Genomic DNA, 23972 nt, shown 5'->3' on the forward strand with positions numbered 1-23972 from the left:
CTTCATCTTTCTCCCGCAGAGCGGCTGGTAGTTTCGAACCGCTGACCTTAAGGTTCGCAGCCCGATTCGTAACCACTACGCTACCAGAGCTCCTTAACTCAGGACTTAGGGGGCAGTAAACAAGAGTGAAGCTGCCTCTGAGGTTTGCACTGGATTTGGGGGTGTGCAGCTGATTCCTGCTGCCCTTCCCATGAATTACCTTAATAGAGACCTCCCTGGGGGGGCCCACTCTGGTTGCTAATTTACTGATGAGAACACTATAGGCCATAAAGCAAGGGCAGACCAAAACCCAGGTTTGAGACTAAGTTCAAGGGGTCTTGTGAAAGTCTCTGTGGTCTCCGAGGTTTGACTATGCCTGCTACATTTTGTACTACGGGGCTAAAGTTACGTGTGGACCCATCATGTAAGCCCACTGGACTATTTATATTCATAATGAGCACACCAACTAGGTTGCTTGCCCTCAATCAGCAGCAACTATTTTTAGGATCACCAGAGTCCCAGAAAGAAGTGGTATTAGTTGGTCAAAGGCTTGGCTTGCAAGTTGGGAACCATGGTCACTCCCAGCTGCTGGCCATTTTTCCTTTCTTATCCAATTTCTCATCTTGTTTCCTCATTTCAGGAAATATTTGTGAGGCACCTATTATATATGCAAGGCATTTAGCCATATGCTGGGTTTACCAAGAAGAAATGTGGTGACATTTATGGATAGGGTACAAGTTCAGAGTCCTTGGACTGAGATGTGGTTTACAAATCAGAAATATTTAAGTTTCAAAAGGTAGTATGCATATGCTCTGTTGTTTTTTGTCATTAAGTGCCATCGAGTTGGTTCTGACCCATAGCGATCCTGTATAGGGTTTCTGATAATTGCTGTGAAGTGTGGGCTGCACCTCTTAATCATATGCATTATTTCCACATTGAAACATGAATATTTCCACTGAATGGAAGAAGACTGAAATTTGGTTCGCTTCATCTTTTGCCACCAACTGAGTTTGCTTCACACTTAGGAAAAACACTCTTCAGAGCTTCTTGCTTTTTGGAATTATGCATGAAGGATTTGTGGTCCTTATTTTGGGAGCCTTGAGGAATGACCCCTAATTGAGTTTGGGTGACAGGGGTGAAGGTCTAGAAGAGTTGACACTCAAGTTGTGAATTCAAGAAGGGGTAGGCAGGCAAACTGAGGTGCTTTTCTGCTATCCTCCTTGGAATAGATTGTAATTATGTTGGCAGAGTGTTTTAAAATCTGAGTTAGACTTGCCCTGCGTTACAATAGAAGGGACAACTAATGAAACGTGGTTCTTGTAGCAGACCTGGCTTTGAATCCCCTGCTCAGCATTGAACGACATATGTAACTCTTACTTAACTTCTCCGAGTTCACGCCCTCATCTGTAAAATGGGCACAATAGCATCTCTATTGAGTTGTGACAAAAAGCCCAACAAAACTAAAACTAGTGCCCGGTACATTGCTTGGCATCTAGAGGACAATCAGTTTATAGAACTGTTTTTGGTGGTTCTATGACTTTGAGACCTGGAGTCCTGGTGTGGCACTGTGGGCTAATGTGTCAGACTGCAAAGTCATTTGAACTGCAAGGTTGGTGGTTCAAGCTCACCAGCTGCTCCTTAGAAACCCTATACAGGGTTGCTATGGGTTGGAATCGACTCGACGGCACTTCACAACAATAACTATGACTTTGAGATAGGTCACATGTTACTACCCAGGCCTAATGCCCCTCACCTGACCACCCTGGCTCATGATGCTCCCTTTCCTGAAGTCCTTGGCTGTTTTCTCATCCTTGAACATAATTTCTTTTTCCCCCTGACACAATGAGTTCCTTAAGCACAGAGACCTGAGCCATTTACATCAATCAGTGCCCCAGATGCGTGCAAGATAGACAGAGTCCTTGTTGATGCAGTTCTTCCTGCAGACCCTGAGCCATGCTAATGAACCAGCTCTTGACCCCAGGAGCAAAAGGACTGCCCTCTCATTAAAAAGCAAATCAGCAGGGTTGGACTTTACTCTCCAACATTTTAATGATTAAAAAAGTTGCCTGAGCTTTCGGTGTATTTATTTTGTGGGTAGTTGATGAGAAGCCCTTGTGTTTGTGCTGCATTTGCTCTTTGGACTAATCAGAACTCTGAGCATGGTTTGACTGGGAAATCTCATTCATGTACAAGTAGAATTGTGCTGCTTCTTACCTCCTTCCCATCTCTCCTCACCAGCTAGTCTTCCCAGAGTGAGCCCTAGCTTATTCAGTGCCTCATCATTTTCTCTGAGTGCTCCTAGGCAGGTCACCTAACCACTGTGAAAAATGAACCAGCTGCGTGACTAGTTTCTACAGTTTCTGTCGTATCTCCCCATTTTCTCTTACAGATGTGTACAGATGTTTATGAGGCGTTTTTCAGTGTCAGCTGCTTCAAGTTCTGAACTCTGTTTCTGGTTTGCTCTTAAATTTGAGATCAACTTTATATTCATTTTACTTGTTAGGAATCATTCCGTGTTAAACATGTCCAACTCAATCAGTTTTTGGTTAGCTTGTTCATGTCAGCTAACGTGCCAACTAATTCCTTTTCCTGTATCTGTGAAAAGGAAGACAGTTTCCCATTGGTCATTTGCCAAATAAACTTTCTGCTAAATGTTATATGAATCTTTAAGTCATGGAAGGAAAGGGTTATGCAGGGCTGATATTATAAATATATACTTTAAGGAGTATCTTCAAAACTCTGCTGGTTTCCTAAAAACTAAATTTCTCGATTCATTTTGGTCCAGGTAAGAACTAATAACTTTGTAAGAGTTAAGTGGCGATATATGGATCAGAAAGAAAAGCAGTGATCCGAACAGTAGCTACTGTAACTGCAGATTATTTGGTATATTAAAAGAGACCAGGACAGTGACTAATACAGCTTTTTAGTGACAGCAGAATTTAAAATTAGAAGAATGCGATAGCAAAACCATAGCGCATGGATCAAATATTTATGCAATAAAGGTGAGAAATTCTCTTGGCGGGAAGGATCTATAGTAGACAGGAAAATACTGATAATGAATATGTGAGAGTAGGAATTTCTGGAATCAATCCTTGCATGGATGATGTGACCAAAGAGGAGGAGCATAGCTTGCTTACTCATCAAAACAGGGGAAGGTCTGGTATGTTTCCATTGTTTCACTTTCTTAGTGAAGCATGAGGCATGGCAAGCGGCTAAGAGTATGGATGATGGTGGTAGTGTGCCATGGAGTTGGTTCCGACTCATAGCAATCCTGTATAGGGTTTCTGAGGCTGTAAATCTTTATGGGAGCAGAAAGCCTCATCTTTCTCCTACAGAGCAGCTGGTGGTTTCAAATTGCTGACCGTGAGGTTAGCAGCTCAACTTGTAACTCACTACACTATCAGAGCTCCCTAAGAGTATGGATAGAGAGGTGCTATTGGAGGTTTGAGGAGCAAGGGATACACCTGCTCCTCACTTCTCAACATAGTTAGGTTCCAAAGACCAGATCATTATGTGAAAATCAGCATTATGTGAGAATGGAAGATGACCACATCAGTTATGACCACATCAGTTCACCAAATGGAGACTGATTCCATCATTACATTACTGCCGAACCACTGAGAATCCTGGCCCAGCCGTGTTAACACATAACCCTCACAGCCAGCTTACTCTCACTTTGTACCTTGGCATTCGTTACTGTCAGATGTCCATTGTTAATGTGCAGAATAATCAGTAGAGTGTTGTTGTTTTACTGTAGCCAAAAATGTGAAATGTCAGATAACAAGGTAATTGGTAAGTGTGGAGTAAGTGTAGTCCTTCAGGAGAGTAAGAAAGTGAATAAATCAAGGATTTCTAGTCTGATTGTCAGGCATCTCTGTTGTTAAGTGCCGTAGCGTTGGTTCTGACTCATAACGATCCTGTATAGGGTTTCTGAGGAGCGGCTGGTGAGCTTGAACCACCAACCTTGCGGTTCAAACTGACCTTGCAGTCTAGCGCATTAACCCGCAGCTCCACACCAGGACTCCATCAGGCAGCACTAAGCGTCAGTACTTTAAAGCACGTTCAGTCAGCATGGTTGTGTTTTTCTCCAGCCACAGTCAGCTATACAGCTGCATCCTCTCAGTAGATGAAGAGCCAGATTTTGCCTGGGAGCCCTCGTGCTCAGTGGTTAAGCATGCTCAGCTGCTAACCAAAAGGTTGGCGGTTTGAACCCACTAGTTGCTCTGTGGGAGAAAAAGATCTGCTAGCTCTTGCCCCCATGGAGCCACTAGGTAGGTTTTAACCGCCAGCCTTTTGGTTAGTAGCCAAGTGCTGAACCATTGTACTACCAGGGCTCCTTTCTTATCCTGTGGTGGTGGTTGTGTGCTGTGGAGTCGGTTCTGACTCATAGCGACCTTGTATAGGATTTCCAAGGTTGTAAATCTTTATAGGAGCAGAAAGCCTCACCTTTATCCCGTGGAGCAGCTGGTAGATTCGAACTGCTGACCGTGCGGTTAGCAGCCCAACTTATAATCTACTACGCTACCAGTATCCCTTTCTTAGCTCTTAGTACCTGGTAATTGTAGAGCTCTTAAATGCATTTGTTGATCCAAAGAATAAATGACTGACATAAAGTGTTTAATACTAGTCTGTTTTATGCTCTGTTGTGGTGTCATCGAGTTGGTTCCAGCTCATAGCAACCTTGTACAGGAGTGGCTGATGAGCTTGAACCTCTGACCTCATGGTTCAAAACGACTCTGCAACCCAGGACATTAACCTACTGCGTCACAAGCATGTGCATTTAATGTATGGCAGCTGTTAGTAGTAAAATTAGTAAGAAGGCCTGGACCACATAACCCTCTTCACGGGCTTCTTTGAACTGAATTGCACGCCCATAAAAAGAAAATGGGCCAAAGTTACTGCAGTCTGTCTCTCCCTTGTCAAAAGTCCAATTGATTCTCGGAAGAATGAATCTCATAATGGCTCTGGGAGAGAGAAAAGTGTGGAGCAGCGAAGAGCACAAGTTTTGCAGGTGGCTAGTCCAATTAAGGGCAGAGGGGGGCCTTCTTAGTGCATGGTCTGACAGGCTTGTGTGACCTGGGTGTCGATTTCAGAAACAGAGCCCTTGGTGGCAGACCATCTCCTAACTTTAGTTCTTTTTGAGTAGGACACAGAGGAGAGCTTATTGCTGTGCTCCTTTTCCCACTCTGAGTCATTAGGGGGAAAAAAAGGTCCAGATTCCTCCACTTAGAAAGCGCAAACTACAGCAGCCCATAATGGGGAGAGATTTACAGTTGTCTCAAGCTTTGCAGGGACCCAAACGATCATCTAGTCAGATCTTCTAGTCTCCTTCCCAGTTACAGAACTCCAGCCAAAGGCATCCGAGGGACTTTGTCCAGGCCATCCTTCCTTCTGGTGAGCTGACAGCCCCGTGGTAAGCTCTGTCTTGTTGGGATCAGGCTGGAGGAGTGGCGAGAGATGCTTTAGATAGATCAGATTGCTGTATCCAGTAATGTTGCCTTCTCCTTACTCTGTGTGTTAAAATAGTAAGTCTATTTAATAGACTATTTCTTGAAATGTTCTATTTAATTCTAGCATGTTGTCCTTGTCACTTATATTTAAATGTCATCACAACAACTACTAATTAGGGAAATACCATGTTTCTCACAATGGATGGAGGAACATAATAGCCATAAAATGCATTTAGAGAAGTGCTTCTTCATCAGATGCAGTCGTTATGGGCCCATTTGAGTTTTATGAAAGCCGAATCAACCTACCCTGTCCTGAGAAAAATACTCATGCAAAAGGTCACAGGATTCCACTTCACCCCAAAGCCTGCCAGCAGATGCCTGAAGACACCCTAAGGTTAAGAGACTAGATGCAGAGTGATTCTCCCAGTCGAACCCAATGGACTAGAAGTCAGTCATCCGCAGTTCTGTTCAGATGAAAGTCACAGCGTAGCCTCCAGTGAATCCTGACGACTGTAGACTCCAGGTATTAGGTAGGAAGCCCCTACAGCCAGCCCCACTGAGTTTGAATGTGTTCTATAAGTGTCTACAGAAACTGCCACAAAAGACAAAGAATTGCAGAAATTATTTGATGGCAGTGAGTTTTTTTTGGTTTACAGGAGAGTGGTTGGGAGCTCTAGTGGTGCAGTGGCTAAGCATTAGACTGCCAATTGAAAGGTTGGCTGATCAAACCCACCAGCAGCTCTGTGGAAGAAAGCTATGGCTGTCAGCTTCTGTAAAGATGACAGCCTTGGAAACCCTGGAAGGCAGTTCTCTGTCCTGTAGGGTCATTATGATTTTGAATCGAATTGGTTCCGACCCACAGCAACCCTGTATGGGGTTTCTGAGGAGCAACTGGTGAGCTTGAACCTCAGACCTTGAGAATCAGACCGACCTTGCAGTACAGGGCATTAACACACAACGCCACAGCAGGACTCCAACAACAGGTTAGGAACCTGGTAAAGTTGTTAGCACATTTGACTGTCACTAAAGGACTCGGGGTTTCTGTGAGTTTTGAAAGTTTTAAGATGATTGTTGGGGTCTAGGACAGAGCTGGAATGAAGTGGATGCCTGGAATGCTTGGCTCCCACCCAGTTCTTGTCCCTGGAATCCACCATTCAGTCATTTGAGGTGGTGCAAATGCCTGGCCCCAGACAGCTGACAACTTGTGCAAGTTATTTGTACACCCAGAGGAGAAAGCCTATTAAAGCAGCAACTGAGAAAAAGATACCATTTGAAAGTGAGAATGGCCTACCTGTGCTCCCTGTGGGTTAAGAATGAGGCTGCTGCTCATTAAAGCTGAAATTTTCAAGATTATTCTCTGAACTGTCTGACGTTTACTTACCACATTGTGCTAAATCCATCTTTTAAAGAAATGCAAAAACAAGTGTTACACAACCAGTAGTCTCAATTACAGAGCTGCGATCACTTTTAGACAAACGCTTACATAATTTACGCTTTAAAAACGTCGCAAACCTAAGGCATTGCCCTTCTGTCCCTCAATATTTGTAATTGTTGTTGTTGTTAAGTGCCGTCGAGTCGGTTCTGACCCATAGCGACCCTGTATAGGGTTTCCGAGGAGCAGCTGGTGAGCTTGAACCAGCGACCTTGCAGTTCAAACGGCTTTGCAGTCTGGCGCATGAACCCACAGCGCCACCCCAGGATTCCAATATTTGGAATGATAGTTGCTAAAACAAAATTCCAGTACAACAGATGATCTTGGCCAATGTTTCTGTTTTCAGGTTTTTTTGTGATAGAATTTTTCACTTGCTGCTTTTGACTTTATCAACATAGTAGTACGTAATCACTTTTTTTTCCTGACATTTATCCTGGCCCCTTTTAGATATTTCATTTGAAGGATATAACTATACTCTCCTCCCTCAGAACGGAGCAATAAGGCAGTGCCATGCATTTAGCTATTCTTAATCCAAAGGAGAAAAAGGATGAAGGTGGGGTGAGACAAACCTCTGACCTCTGTCCTGCAGAGCGCCAAGAACTGACCACCTGGGGCCAATGTTGTTAGTTGGTATTATCTGGAGGGCTCTCTGACTAGGGAGTGTCAGGTGATTAGTTTGGATGTGGGAGGAAGAGTTAGCCTGTGATGGGTCTCATGTAGCAATTTAGGAAATCTTGAGTCTGTTTTGTCCACACTGGAGATTCTGAGCTGGGCAGCAATAATTCACTCATCTCTTGTCTCCGAGCCAAGCAAAAAGTTGCTTTCTCTGCTTGGAACAGCTCTCCTGTTGGGCTCCCTCTGTGTGGTGCTGCAGGATAATGCGCTGGACTGAAGGTCAGTTTGACCTGCAAGGTTGGCAGTTCAAACTCACCAGCCACTACTTGGAAACCCTATACAGGGTCGCTATGAGTCGGAACCAACTCAATGGCACTTAACAACAACAGCTCCTTTGAAATAAAAAAATGAGGGCTCTACCTTCTGCGAGAATCATTGCCCTGGTTCACATTGGGCATGCCTGCCTTGCTTCTTCAGGGCTTCCTGAAGAAAGAATAGACAGGGACATGGGTTTAATAATAATAAAAAGCACATTTAAAAGGCATATTGCTTGTATTATCTCTGTAAAATACAAATATATTTAAATAGATACTATCTCCATTTTTAAATTATTTTTAGGAGATATTTTAGACTATAAATCAGGAAAAATACAACCTTTATTATATGTTTATTCATTTATTTCCCGAGCACCTCACTAGGCCAGGACTTTGAGTTAGAGTAGTAAAGAACAGACTTTGCTCTTAGGAAAGTTAAAGGATGGGAACAGTGCTGAAGACTATACCAGAAAGACATCTGGATTGGAAGAGTTAGTATTGCTAAGATGGTTCAAATAGTTTATGTATTTGGTTGGTGATTCTAGTCCACCCAGGAGCACCTTGAAAGAAAGGCAGTCTACTATTGAAAACCTAGCCACTGAAAACCCTATCAAGCACCCTTCTGCTCTGACACAAGGGGTTGCCATGTGTCTTAGGCTGGGTTCTCTAGAGAAGCAAGAGCAGTGAAACTTATCTATGTATGTATGTATTGTTGTTGTTGTTAAGTGCCATCGAGTCGGGTCCGACCCATAGCGACCCTGTACAGGGTTTCCAAGGGTGTAAATCTTTACAGGAGTAGAAAGCCTCATCTTTCTCCCGCGGAGCGGCTGGTAGTTTCGAACCGCTGACCTTAAGGTTCGCAGCCCGATTCGTAACCACTACGCTACCAGAGTTCCTTGTATGTATGTATATGTAAGTATATATATGTATATGTAAGTATATATATGTATGTATATGTATTCATATATATATATATATGAGCTCTGGTAGCAAGTGGTTATGAGTTGGGCTACTAACCTCAAAGTCAGCGGTTCAAAACTACCAGCTGTTCTGCAGGAGAAAGATGAGGCTTCCTGCTCCAGTAAAGATTTACAGCCCCGGAAACCCTATGCAGGGCCACTATGAGTTGGAACTGACTCCATGGCACACAGCCACCACCACCATATATGTGTGTGTGTATGTTGTTAGGTGCCATCAAGTTGGTACCAACTCATAGCAACCTGATGCACAGTAGAATGAAACATTGCCCGATCCTGGGCCAACCTCACAGGTCCGACTGCAAAAAGACATTAATAGCAGGCCACTGGTTCAAGTCCAAAGAACCATAGATTGGATAATAACTCAGATGCAAGATCCAGACCCAGCAGAAAGCAAGCAAGCTTTGCTTGAGTGTCCATTATATTGGAAGAAGGCCACACCCCTGGGGAAATATCCTTTCAGTTGTTTCGCTGCTCATAGCCAATCACCATAGAGTTAACAACAATGTTCACAGCCAGTCACATAGAGTTAACTACACTATATTAGATCTCACTATGGGGATAGCCACCTCTCAACTTCCAAATCACTAAAAATCCTGGCCTAGTCAAGTTAACATAAAACCTTAACTATCACACCATGAGTCTGAATAGGCTTGACAATACTGTTTTTCTTTTCTGTCCTGTTTTCCTGTCTCCTGAGTGCTTGGAGTTCTCTTTACTTTTGAAGCTGAGTCTCTGGCAAAGGTAGCAATGAGATAGCACTACATACCCATCAGACTGACAAAACCACTGGATTGTAAAAAGGGACCGCAGACTAAGGTTTCTCTTGATCTGCAATAACTTTCATTTCTATAAATCACATCAAAATGGAACCACCCATATCTTCCAACACCCTGCATTGTTTTTTTAGACTTAAAGGGAAACAAATCATAAAGTAAGTATTTCTTTTGCTGAATGCAGTAGCATCCCAATTTAACATGACTCATGTATACTTAGACTTGGATGTGGAGATCTTTCCAAACACATCCTTGCTGCTAGCAAAGGGTTGGGGGCATTCTGGAAAAATGAGTCAGGTGAGAGGTAGCTCTGACCAGAGCAACCATATAGAAACACCCTAGCTGCCTCCCTATAGTGGAACAGGGTGCGTGTGTTGGGGGAGTGGGAGGAAGGATGGGCACAGTGTAGCTTTGGGTGGCTAACAAGGCATCCACTTTAGCAGTTAAGCCCAAAGTAAATGAGAAATGATGTGGCTTTCAGTTAACACGACAGTGGCATTTCATAATCCAAACCACACTGCTGTGTCATCAGAAGGCTGTTGGTTTCCACGGACTCAGGAATGCCAGGAAGGGGCTTTGAGTCTTAATCTGAGTCTCCTGGTGATATCCTATCCTAGCGTTACCCAACAGGCCTTAGAACAGGTAAAGATGTTTTCAGTGTACGTTGTTGGTGAGTATTGTCTTTAACAAAGAGCATCAGTAACCCACTATTTGAAGACGACTTATAACTTCTCTCAGCCATTTCCTAGACTTCCATTCTGGTTGATTTATAGTTGTTGACTGCACAGAACTATGTCGGTACAATGAATGTTGTTAGCCCTGAGAGCGATATTAATTGAGTTTAGATCTTTTCGTAGATTTATTAAAGGAGAAAGTGAAGTGTGTAGTTCCTTAGATGGGGTCATTTGAAACTATGCCCAGTTTTTGTTTTGTTTTTTTAACCTAATAACTCTGGTAGTTGTTGTTAAGTGCTGTCAAGTCGGTTCTGACTCATAGTGACCCTATGTGCAACAGAACGAAATACGGCTTGTTCATGCGCCATCCTCAGAATTGTTGTTACGCTTGAGCCCATTGCTGCTGCCACAATGTCAATCCATCTCATTGGGTGAGGGGTCCTTCCTCTTGTTCACTGACCTTCCACTTTACCAAGCATAATGTCCCTCTCCAGGGACTGGTCCTTCCTGATAACATGTCCACAGTATCAGACGAAGTCTCACCATCCTAACTTCTAAGGAGCATTCTGGCTACCCATCTTCCAAGACAAGAGTTCTTTGTTCTTCTGGCAGTCCATGGGACTTTGAGTATTCAGCACCATAATTCAAATGCATCAATGCTTCTACTGTCTTCTTTATTCATGGTTCAACTTTCACATGCATATGAGGTTACTGAAAATTCCATGGCTTGGGTCACGTGCATCTTAGTCCTCAAACTAGCATCTTTGCTCTTGAACACTGTAAAGAGGTATTGTGTAACAGATTTGCCTAATGCAGTATGTCATTGATTTCTTGACTGCTGCTTTCAGGTCATCAGCGTGAGTCCTTTTATAAATAATATGTCCTTTGAGCAATATTTTTTGAAGCTGACAAGGATGTGTAGGGTTTCTGAGAGTGACTGGTGCTTTTCTGATATTTGTCGTCGTCATTAAGTGTTGTCAAGTTGATTCTGTGTCATAGTGACCCTGAAGAGAATTTCCAAGGAGCGGCTGGTGGTTTGGAACTGCCAACCTTGCAGTTAGCAGTCCAGTTTTGATCCTACGGTGACATTTAAAAATAATAGCTTTATGGACATAAAATTCACATACCATGCAATTCACCCATTTGGCATTCAGTACATACACAGTGTTGTTTTCACCACCTCTATTTAGCTCTGGAATGTTTTTATCCTCCTAAAGGGAACCCCTGTGCACATTAAGCATGCCCTCTCCCCTCTCCCCTCCCCCACCTTCTGGTAGCCACTAATCTGCTCCCTGTCTCTGTGTTTGCCTGTTCTGAATGTTTTCTGTAAGTGGGATTGTGCGGTATGTGTGGCCTCTTTCACTCAGCCCAATGTTTTCAAGGTTCCTCCACGTGTGGCGTGTATCAGGACTTCATTCCTTTTTATGGCCAAACAATATAGCCCATTGGAGGAGTTTAGCACAATTTGTTTATTCATTCTTCAGTTGACACACATTTGGGTTATTTCTGCTTTTTGGCTGCCGTGAACATTCGTGTACAAGTTTTTGTCTGTAGAACTGACTTTTGATGACTCAGTAGCCTTTTCAAGTGCTGATGATATCATAGGTCAACAGGATCCCAGATGTCCTCTTGGTTAAGTGCCTTCCCTGACCTAGTAGCCCAGGTGATGGGGTAGGACCCAAGGTCTAGATCTTGTGCCCCCAAGGTCAATGCTTTACCAGTTGGTGCAGAAACACAAAGACCCAAGAAGACTAAAGTCTTCAATGCATAGATAAGTGAGCACCTTGCAAGCTTTTTCTGTTTACTGTTTCTTCTTTTTTGTAACCTGCAACAGTATGATTCATCTGAGAGTGAAAAAATCAGATCATAAGAGTAGCCAGTTCCTTAGAGATTTTTGAGTCTGATACCCTTGTTATTATACAGGTGAGGAAACTGATGTCCAGAGAAGTTATGTGACCTCTCTCTCTCCCAAGATCACACTGTTAGTGGCAAGCAAGGACTGGAACCCAGGTCTCCTGATTCCTTGTTCTGCCCTCTTAGGGTGAGCATTCACTGCACAGGGGCTGTGGGCAGCATGATGTCCAGTCATTTTGTGTCCTTCTCTGGTAGAATCCTGTCACGGGGCTGCTGTCAGCCAGCCATGAGCAGAAGGATGCCTGGGTACGGGACAACATCTACAGTATCCTGGCTGTGTGGGGCCTGGGAATGGCCTACCGCAAGAATGCTGACCGTGACGAGGACAAGGCCAAGGCCTATGAGCTGGAGCAGGTAATGGGGGTTGCCGTCTTGAGCTGAACGTTTACATGGAAATAGCTTTACAGAATAGTGTAGTGCTGGTGTCGACTGCATTTCTGTGATCCCATCTCTTGGAGAGGCACTTAAGCAGCAGCCTTCCAGTTGTCTCTCTGTCTCAAAAAATTCCTTCTATAAATCAGTACAATCACACTGAATAGGAACATAAACATCCAAATTTCTAACCCTAAAGCACCCATTTAGCTAACTAGCTAACTAGCTAAATGGGTGCTTTAGGGTTAGAAATTTGGATGTTTATGTTCCTATTTCTGTTATATATCCTCTATCAATTTTATACCTATTTCTATACAAAGTATTATACTAAACAAATAAGACTTTTAAGGCTCTGTTGTGGTAAAATAGATCCAACAGAAAGTTTGCCATTTTTACCATATCTAAGTGTACAGTTGGAATTGAGTGTGACATGAGGTACATTCGCAGTGTTGTGCAACCAGCGCCGCTATCCATTTCCCACAGTTTTTCAGTTTCTGCAGTAGCTCCCATTGGCCCCTTCCCCAACCCTGTACATTCGCGGGTTCTAGAGATTTCATACACCAGTTGTTGGGACAGTACAGTATTTATCCTTTTGTGCCTGACTTACTTCACTCACATCATGTGTCAGCATTTCATTTCTGTCTATGGCCGAGGAATACTCCATTGTATGTATGGACCACATTTTGTTTATCCACTCACCTGATGATGAATGTACAGTAGTGTTGTTTCCACCTTTTGGGTATTGGGAATAAAGCAAACATTGGTATACTGTTATCGGGTACAGTTCCTGTTTTCAGGTCTCTTAGGAATGTACCTCGGTGTGGAATTTCTGGGTTATATGGTAGTTCTGTATTTAATGTTTAGAAGAATTGCCAACTTGCTTTCCACAGTATTCATGCCATTTTACATTTCTACCTGCAATGTACAAGGATATGGCAAAGGATTCAAGTACACATTTTTTTTTTTTTTTTTTGTAAAGAAAATATAGAAGTGACCAACAAGCACATGGAAAGATGTTCAATGTCATTTAGTCAGTAGGGGAATACAAATCAAAACCGCAATGAGATACCACTTCACTCCCACTAGGATGGCTGTTACTAAAAAAAACAGAAAGTAGCAAGTGTTAGTGAGAATGTAGAGAAAGTAGAACCCTCGTGCTTGAGTAGTACCACCTTTCATTGTGTGAGACCGGCCCATGCAGTGTTGGACATCTAGTGTCCCAGGCTCCTACTCCTTAAATGCCAGCTACCTTCCCCATGCCCTGCCATTGTGACAAGCAAAATGCCTCACCCCCACATTGGGAACCTCCATACTTATGGTAATGGAACTAACTTTTCTCTCTTTGAGGGGAATTCAGTTGACAAGCATTTATGCTAGATCCTGTAGGCAATGTTCGTTACCACAGTGCATGTAGACCTTATAATTAGGAGGTATTGCTCTCTGCTCTGGGAGAGTATATGGCATAAAGTGAAGTGATGTTCTAGAACCTTCTTATTTTTGAGGTAGAAGGATCTGAAGCACAAGTCATTCCAGACTTTTCACTGGAAGTCAACTTTTGTAGCCTTTTATCAAGTCGTGTATGTTCTGTAAGAGAGGAGGCTGAGGCTCTCGTGCCCCTGGGTGGGAGCTGCTTTCAGTCACACTACTTGGACCCACAAAAGATCTCCTCCTCTAGAAACTCATAAAGTCAGTTTCTGGTGGTCTCAACAGAACAAACTAAGTCCAGTCTTTAAATGGGCCTGAATGGTGGAAGAAGTGAGGGTGGCATGCAGTGGTGCTAAAAAATGGGAAGTCTAGAATCAGACCAAGTGTGTGCACAGGCGGTCTTGCTCCACCCATTGCCAGCTGTTGCTTTAGCAGTGTTACTTCAGCTCTCTCAGCCTGAGGTTCCTCTTCTACAAAATGGGGTAAGAATCATCTCCACCTCTTAAAGTAGTTGCAAGAAATAGAGATAATCCAGATCAAGTGCTATATACAATGCCTAGGCATCACGCCTAATAGAGTAACTCAGGCTGTTGAATCTCGTGGTCAGCAGTTTGAAACTACCAGCAGTTCCATGGGAGAAAGATGAGACTTTTTGCTCCCATAAACATTTACAGCCTTAGTAACTCTATACAGGGTCGCTAGGAGTCAGAACTGACTCCATTGTACATAACTGCCCCCCTATTATTTATAATAGCAGTAATAGCAATTGGTTTCAGTACATCATATTATTCAGTAATACTGGCTGCCACTTTCATTTTGTATGAGCTTTACTCACTAGTCCAGTAATGATGTCACAAATGCCTATTTTGGCAGAGCATCGGTACTTTTGGGCAGGTGGGGTGGACTTAATTCATCCTTAGAACAATGAAAGGAAATTACTGAGAATAGTGGCATAAAGCCCCAGGGGAATTATGGGAAATTATGTTGCCAGACTGTCCCTGAGTCACTGTACTGTTGAGCTAGAAGGTGCCATCTGGTCCACAGTCCCTTAATTTAAGATAAGTCACTTAATTGGTCAAAGATTTTTCTTTCTCTGTGATGAAGTGGACAAGTGGAAATGACACAAACAATCAGAATACTTGTCCATGCTGGGGATCTGCCTCTTCTGAAGTCTCCGGCAGCACCAGCTGAACGCACTTGTGGAGGTAAGAAGGCTGTGGTCATGGGGCAGGAAACCCGGCCTGTGACAAACCACTTTCTTCCTGCAGAACGTGGTGAAACTGATGCGGGGGCTTCTGCAGTGCATGATGAGACAGGTAGGTGGGATAACACACTTCACTCAGTGTGTTTTCACGGTTTATCCATTGTCCCTCTTTCTTTCCTTCCCCTGTCTCCCTCCCTTATCCTCTCAGTGAGTTCCTATCAAGTCACAGCTGAGGAGATGAAGACAAGGAAGCCCTTGGGCATGACCTGTCACTCCTAAGAGCTGGGACATTTCTGGTGGGTGGTTTGGAAGACTCCCAACACAGCCCTTCTGTGTGGAGCTCACTAGCAAACATTAGCTGCCCTCTGTCCCTTTGGCTTTTGGAGGGAGCAGGTAAGAGGCCCGATGCAGGCATTGGAACCAGCCACGAACCCCTTTAGCTGTGTGGAATTGACTTGCCTTCTGCCCTAGGTGGAGAAGGTGGAGAAGTTCAAACACACACAGAGTACCAAGGACAGCCTGCATGCCAAGTACAACACTGCCACTTGCAGCACCGTGGTGGGTGATGACCAGTGGGGCCACCTCCAAGTGGATGCCATCTCTCTCTTCCTCCTCTTCCTGGCCCAAATGACTGCCTCAGGTGAGCAGACCTTTGTGCCTGTTGTGCAGGGAAGGACAACCCAGAAAGGGGGCTGGCATGGGTGTCGGTCAGTTTTTACAGTTAGTCAGTTGTTTACGTCAAGCAAAAGCCTGCTCCTGTATCCTAGTCCGTGCTTTTGGCTCTCAGACAGGCAGGTAATGCTAGAACCCCGTCTGTGTCTGTGATGTGCATACCAAGGACACGTGTGGGACGAAGATGATTGAGACAGCTCTGTCAGCTGCTTTTTGCTCATCTTGTTCTTCCCGCACACTCACTGACTTGTGGGAGCCACCTCAGTTTCGCCATGCTCCAACAATCCAAATGTCTCCTCCGGAGAAGCAGCCTATCTCTTCAGCTCTGCTCTCTTTCTCCTGGTCACCCTCCTCTGGACACACCCTGTTTGTCCACTTTACCTTCAAACTGTCATTTCCAGAGCTGGCCCGTGTACTCAGTCTTGTGTGGCCAGCCTGTTGTAGCTGCGCCGTGTGTGTTGTTACTGTGGAAGCCATAGCTACCAGCTCCAATGGCAACCGAGCTCCAGGCTGCAGCCTGTCTTCACACACAGTGCTCTCTCCCAGGACACAGTCGGGTGTAGATACTCCCTCTGGGGTTAAGTCACCTGCTGCTGTGTCTGAATTCTTATTACCTGTGCAGTAAACAGACCTGACACTCCTGAGTTCAAGGTTTTACACTGATTTCAGACTCCAAGACGGTCACACATCCTGAGTGACATTATGGTCAAGTAAATACACTGTGTTTATACAAAGTACCCTTTGGCTAAGAAAGTGAATATAAGCTCATTGTAGATATTTTGGAAAACAACAAAAAATACAGAAGATCCCACTGCCAGTTTTCATTTGGATGTGTTTACTACAAGTCCTTTTTCTAAGCGTTAATTTTCCATATTTATGGTCATCTTGTTTACGTAAACAGTCTTGTTATGGTATAGCATCGTAATGTGAGCATTTCCCCTGAAGTGCTTCATAAATGTAATTTTGATGACTTTATCAATGAATATAGGATAATTTGTTTGAGTATTCCTTTTTTCTCATGTTAGGTTTTTTGTTGTTGCTATTATAGCTAGTGTTGAGATACCAAACGTTGATCATATCTCTGTTTGCTTCCTTTTGAAACATGTGATTCAGACTATTCATACATTCCGATACACGTGATTCAAAGACTCTTCATACATAATGCAAATTGTTGTCCTAACATTTTATTAGTTAAGCTCCCCCTAGTATTGTAAGAGCGCCAGCCTTACCATACTCATACTTTTAAAAATATGTACATTTGTCATAACCCCCTGGACTTTCAAGGACCCAAGCACTTGGTTGCTGCTGACATCAGTGTGTTGATGTGTAGCTGGGTAGGTTCTGGGAATGGGATTTTCCACGGTACGGGGCGATCTTGTAGAGTTGAGGGGGCTGTCTTTCCCTCCATGCACCCACTTTTTGGCTCACTCAGAGATAGCAACAGTAGCTGCTTCCTTAGGCTAAAATCTTTGCTTGGCTAGAACCTTCTTTGGTCAAATCTAATAGGCCCCAGTAGCCCCTACACCTTCTTGGTCAGCCTTTTCTACACATATGCAGCAATAAGCAAGCATAGCTTTTCATTTTTCTCTTCTTCTTCCCCCTCTCCCTCCCATTCTCCATCTCTTTCTTTGTCCATCTGAGCTTAGCCTCCCTGGAGACTTAATTTTCGGTGCCTCGGTAGGAAAAGTGAAAATGAGAATAGCAGGAATTCTTTCAAGTGTGATTGCTATTGGCACATAGCCTCAGCATCGTGTTTTTGTTTTTGTTTTTGTTTCTTTTCCAGGCTTGCGTATTATTTTCACCCTCGATGAGGTGGCCTTCGTACAGAACCTTGTGTTTTACATAGAAGCTGCATATAAAGTTGCTGTAAGTATCATCCCCAGTAGTCTTCTCAGTGGCTCCAGTTGTGAAAGGGAATAGAAATTATACAGTGCTTTGAGGACTGGACCACGTGGGCCTGACTGGAGCATAAAGAGATTTAGTGTTAGGAGATCGATCACCCGAGCATACACAGTGTCCATTTTTAGCCAGGGAGGTATTTGGGGATTCCTCCGTTTTGTTATGCCAGCATACTGTTGCTGTAGCGTGTGAAGTCCTCGAGCTTCACAGGGGCCAGGGTAGGGGCGGAGATGGGGGCGGAGAGAATCACCACCAGCACAAGGCTGATTCCTATGAGGCAAAGGTCAGATGGTCCTCCACTCTCCAACCTTTTTACCAATTCTCCCCTGGCATTATGTACTTTCCTCTGGGTTTAATAATCCATTGCAATAGCCACACAGAGCTCACAGACCGAATTTATAGTGAAGCTGTTTATTAAGGAAGCAGCAGGGTACAATCCGGGATCAGGCTATAACTCAGCATCAGGAAGCATGCTGGCCAAGTGTGGAAGACTTCCCCCAAAGTGAAGAGGCTATCCCTCCATTCTTTAATACTAAGGAACAATGGGATAACTCCTTCAGCTCCTCTTGGTGTCATGCAAGCAAGCAGGCCCTTCTCTCTGCTGTGCATACTCCCTCTGGGCCACCTGAGGACAGGCCTCTCTGCCTTTGAGCTGACCACTGCTAACTGACCCAACTCAGAGCTAGTGGAGCAGTTTTGTTCAGCGCTCTCAGCAACATTCCTAGCTACAGGTTTCTGCTGTCCCCACTGACTGCCACAGGGTCCCTGTGTTACAGGTCTTTTAGGAGGTTCCTCACCTCCTCTTTGATGGCTTGCCTTTCTTTTTCGCCTTTCTGCTTTCTTCCTGGGTTTTTTGTGGGTTTTTTGTTTTTTTTTTTTTTTTTTTTCTGTCTTCCAACCTCAGTGGGGTTGGCTGCCCAAAGAAACAAACTCCTGGTCAGTATCAAGGCATGGCCTTCCCATCAGGACCACAAAATGACCAGTCCTTACCCTCAGGAGGCCACAGTCACTTCATTTGCATAAATGTATTGACTAGTCTCTGCAAGGTATGTAAAGTAGACCAATCACAGAACAGGTTGCAGCCCAGGGCCACAGAGAAAGCATTAAGCCATCAAGTTGTGTACAGTTTGCCAAGGAAATGTCAATCAACCTGGACAAAAGCAACAAATCCTCTAGAGTAAAAAACGAACCCAGGTGCTGTCGAGTCAATTTGGCTCATTGTGACCATATAGGAAGGACCGGGTTTCCAAGACTGTACATGGACACAGATACAGACTGCCGCATGTTTCTTGTGTAGAGCAGCTGGTGAGTTTGAACTGCTGACTTTCCGATTTATCATTTGAGCACTTTTAACCAGTATGCTGTAAGGTAATTTCTCAGGGCTTAGAGGGAAAAAAAAATCTCTCAATTTGTTTTTCTAAAGAACCAAGGTGAAAGGCCACATAAATGAACTCATTTCAACCACTGAATCCATTATGCTTGTTTAAAATGAGACCTGCCCCTAACATGTCCTGTGGAATGTAGTTGGCCAGCCTGAAATGAAGAGATTGAACACATCGAGCCTAAGTGGGAAGTGCAGTGCCATAGAGTCACCCCAGCCAGCCTTCAGGAAGAAGGTGAAGCCAGGCAGGGAGCCAGTTAGCACACACAGTCTGCCAGCACCAGAGCCTGGCCCTGTGACCAGATCAATGGGGGTGCAGGTGTATGTAACACTCAGTTCCTCTCGGCTGACTCTCAGGTTTGGAAGGTAGAGCCGGACTCCTAGAGAACAATGAAACTGGGCAAAGCTGACTAAAAGGGTAGTATGGGTAGAAAACGGCTTAAACACAGAACAGCACTGCTGTTTAAACAAGGGTTGGCAAGCGTTTTCTGGAAGGGGTCAGAAGGTGAATGTTTTAGGCTTGGTAGGCCATGTGGCCATCACCGTTGCAGCTACTTGACTCTGCCTTTACAGCACAGAGTTGCCATAGACAACACGTATACAAATGAGTGTGGCTGTGTGCCAATAAAACTGTTTGCAAAACTAGAGTTGGCCCAAGGCTTATAGTTTGTTGACCCTTGGTCTAAAGCAGTGATTCTCCGTCAGGAGCTACATCTACCTCCCAGGGGACAGGGCCACTGTGAGGAGGTACTACCCGACAATAGTGGGTTTACTTCGAGATATTTCCGGATGTCACAAGTGCAGGGGTTGGTACTGTTGGCATCTAGTGGGTGAGCCTGGGGAGGCTGCTAAACCTTCCACAATGCACAGGGAACCCCCACAGCCCTAGCAAAGAGTCATGCGGCCCAAAATGCCAAACAAACCCTGGTTGACAGAAACATGAGGTGTTTTTATGGAAAGGGCTGGACCTTGAAGGGTGAATAAGGCCAAAGGACATTTGGAAGGGGGAACAACATGAATATCATCCCAGAGGCAGCATCAGGTTCAGAATGTGTTGGGGATCCTGAGAGGAAGGGGTGCAGAAGAACAGACCTGGCATAGCATTGTAGGATAAGCACTGGACTGCTAACCACAAGGTCGACCATTCAAACTCACCAGCAGCTTCTTGGAAACTCTCTTGAGTCAGAACCGACTCAGTGGCACACAACAAAACTGAAGGGTGAGTACTTGAGAATAGCAGAAAAGAAAGTCGGGTGTGGAGTTGGGGCAGGGAGCAGAGGCAGTTTGTCATTTTAGACCCCGAAGCAGGGAAATGAGCTGACCAAACAGATTTTGAGGATGAGTCACTTGGCTCAGGGGTTGAAACAAGGAAAGGGGCTCAGCTACAGGCCAGGCTGGGAAGAATTGGACATTGCTCTGGTCTTTGTAAGTCTAAATGGTCACATTTTGAAAAAGTTCATCTTTAGAGATAAAAATACATACATATATACCAGGGGTTTCAAAAAGTTCATGGAAAAATGTAGTTAAAAGATACGGAATGTTTCCGTGAACTTTTTGAAGCCCTCTTGTATATACCGACTTTTTGGCATTGGTCCCATGCTTGTTAGGTTGTAATCTTTCCATTATGTATATCCATTTGGTATTATTTTAAAGTGTTTGTGTTCCTTTAAGTGAACATATGAGATAAAAGAGTTCGGGACACATGTTTTCAAATACAGTGGCAGTGCCTTGTTCTGTGCCTCCGTTTTGACTTTGGCTCCAGCTATTTGCTGAACTTTTTTTTTTCCCCAAGAGGTAATGCTAAAAATAGATAATAGTTTTAAATGATTTTGTTGGCTTCAACTAGTTAGACTTAGAAAGCTAAAGTTTCTTTAGTCCATCTTATAATTTAATACATGCCCAAAGGGATTTGCTAAATAAAGAGCCTTATTTGATCTTAAAATAAAATATTGGTTGCTACACATCGGGGGATTCTTGCAAATTAGTAACATTTAGGAGTAAGGAATTTTAGAGCAGTTTTTGCCTGCATTTTATGTCACTTGAGTAGATTTACTTCCAAAGTTCTGCCCAGAGGTCAATCAACTGAAATTGAGGCAGCACATAGTATGAGTACGGAAAGCCATGAATTCGGGAGTCTGTGAAGAGAGCCTCATAGCTCCTAAGGCCTGGTAACATAAAGGGATCGTTTTTTTCCTTAGCACACTTTCCTTGCCTCTTTCTCCTGCTCTGATTACCACCATCTTCTCCCCCAGGATTATGGAATGTGGGAACGTGGAGATAAGACGAACCAGGGCATACCAGAATTGAATGCAAGCTCTGTTGGAATGGCCAAGGTAACAGTTGCCCTGTTTGTTCTGGGCATTTCTATGGCTTTCTTCATCAGGAATCTGTATTTATTCTGACTAGCACAGTTTTCAAAACTCAGCAGCAAATGGGTGCAAATTCAGGTGATGCATGCTGAAAATCAGAGGTAAAATGACTGAAGGATATAGGTTTCCTAAGCTGCAGTCTGCATGTGGCAGAAAATAAGTGCCCTCCTTCCTTGCTGTCTATTGTGATCCCCCGCGGGTTGAAGCTCTGGCAGTTTTTTCAGAAGCTGGGTGTCTGTCAGTCTGTCTTTTGGGTTCATAAATTGGGCTGAAGACTTTGACCACATTGTAGTCTGGGGTAGGCAAGTAGTATATATGCGTGAAGCCAGCCAGATACACAAAGACAGGGGAGTACTGGCAACTGTGTTTCTCTAAAGTTTCTCTAAAGGTATTTCAATTCCAGATCATTAAAAAGTACTCTCCAGCTAAACGAAACACAGCTGTGGGGCAGATGCAGTCTCCATCCCTCAGTTTCTATCTCTTGCCATAGACTTTTAGCTGGTGTCCTTCCCTTCCTCCACCTCTCCGTTCCTTCTCAAGCTTTATGTACTTTTTAGGACACAGTAAAGATCCAGAGCTGGAGTTTAAACAATATATATAATATCCTCTGTTAAGGTAAACAGACTGAAAGTGTACTTATTGCTGAAAGAATGAACTTTCCAAAGTGCCTGATATGCTCATGGTAGAAGTTAATGGCTAAAATAAAGTGAAAGAAAAACTGAGCATGCCTTTAATTATTACCACACACGCACAAAATGCCATGAAGTTGTTAAGACTTCATTCTCTGGTCACATAGGCATTTTATTGTGGGAAATGATTTTCTCTTTCTTGTTCCTGCAGTCAGGAGCAGCAGCAGCAGCATAAAGGACTGCCTCCTGTCCTCTGTAAATAGTAGAACATGATAGGACTGTTTAACTAGGTTATAGAGACATGTTTCATCATCTTTGGTGAAACATGTATGCCAAGTTACTCAGTGAAGAAGGAGTACAGATATGGGAGTGCACATTTACTAGAAAGAAAAAAATAACACATACCTGTGCTTGTAGGCAGCACTTGAGGCCATTGATGAACTGGACCTTTTCGGCGCTCATGGAGGACGCAAGTCGGTGGTCCATGTCCTGCCAGATGAGGTTGAGCACTGCCAGGTAACAAGTTCGTCTCTTGTGTTCCAGACTCATAGCAACTCTATAGGACAATGTAAGAGCTGACCCACAGGGTTTCCCAGGCTGCAGTTTTCATGGGAGCAGATGGCTCTCTCCCACAAAGCAGCTGGTGGGTTCAAACTTCTGACCTTGCCGTTAGCAGCTGAGAGCTTAATCACTGTGCTACCATGGCTCCTCATTCCAGAGAATAGGGAAGTGGAGTTCTCAAGTGGCTCTAGCTCAGATTCCCCACCTTTCTAGCTTGGTGGCACTTGGGTTCTTCGACCTTCAGTTTCCTCATATATAGGGCCTTCCCCCTGCGCCCTGCCCCTGCTTCACAAGGTGTTTGTAAGGATCGGCTTGGTAATGCCGAAAGTCCTATGCAAACATAGACCCTCTGATGTATGTATAGAACCAGCTGTCACAGCAACTGTGCTTTGCTGGAGGCAAAATTTGAAAACAGGTGGCTTTCCTACAGGTTTATTTCGCAATGCTCCTAATTAAATGACTAGCAAGCACAGCTCACGTGGTGAGGGGCAGGGCATGGGGTGGGGGGTGACTGGTGGATTGGGCAGGAGTGGAATTGGTGTTAGAGGGATGGATGAGAGAAATGGCAAACTAATACGTAAGGGTTTCAGAAAGTTCATGAAAAACTTCCATTATTTTTCGATTCTGTTTTTCCACACATGATTTGCAGCCCTCTCATAGAACCTCATATAAAATGCAGAACAGAGAACGGAGTGATTTGGTCCATCCTGGGGGCTCCATTAAACAGCCAGATACTGTGCTAGACTCAAAGGGAGTCTGATACAAAACCTCCAAATGGAGATCTTCCAGTGGATGCAGGTGCCTGTCTCCAGCAGAGAGGGACAAGCTGGAGAAAAAGATGCTTTAATCTCAACTGAAGTGTTCTACCCATCTTCTCCCTGCCCTCCAGCATAATCCATTTTCCCTATTACATAGTCCTTAATGGGGAGTCTGCTATTTCTTAGGGGAGGAGTTTAATAGAGTCAGGCTAGTGTGTGTCTTAACAGATGTGTTTGCTGTTAAGTGCTGTTGAGGTGATTCCAACTCATAGCGATCCTGTATATGGTTTCCAAGGAGTGGCTGGTGGGTTTGAACTGCGGTCCAGTGTATTATCCTGCGGCACCATACCAGGACTCCTAATAGATGTGTTGTTGTTCTTGTTGTTAGGTTCCATCGAGTTGGTACCGACTCATAGTGACCCTATGCACAGCAGAAGGAAACACTGCCCGATCCTGGGCCAACCTCATTACCATTGCACGCTTGAGTCCATTGATGCTGCCACTTGGCCAGTCCATCTCGTTGGAGGTCTCCCTCTTTTTCTCTGAGCCTCCCCTTTACCAATAATGATAT

At 44.2% G+C, this 23972-nt stretch overlaps 1 protein-coding gene across 1 annotated transcript in view; it reads left to right on the forward strand.

Moving 5' to 3' along the window:
- The window catches only part of PHKA2 (phosphorylase kinase, alpha 2 (liver)), a 62143-nt gene that overhangs the window by 543 nt on the left and 37628 nt on the right, over window positions 1-23972 (forward strand). Inside the window, exons 2-7 of the mRNA XM_006835593.1 lie at window positions 12327-12485; window positions 15197-15244; window positions 15604-15772; window positions 17588-17670; window positions 21337-21417; window positions 22500-22598. Of these exons, the coding sequence (XP_006835656.1) occupies window positions 12327-12485; window positions 15197-15244; window positions 15604-15772; window positions 17588-17670; window positions 21337-21417; window positions 22500-22598 (639 nt within the window). The remainder of the gene's footprint in view (window positions 1-12326; window positions 12486-15196; window positions 15245-15603; window positions 15773-17587; window positions 17671-21336; window positions 21418-22499; window positions 22599-23972) is intronic.

The sequence above is a fragment of the Chrysochloris asiatica genome, unplaced genomic scaffold, assembly GCF_000296735.1.
Source record: "Chrysochloris asiatica unplaced genomic scaffold, ChrAsi1.0 scaffold00018, whole genome shotgun sequence".
Lineage (NCBI taxonomy): Eukaryota > Metazoa > Chordata > Mammalia > Afrosoricida > Chrysochloridae > Chrysochloris > Chrysochloris asiatica.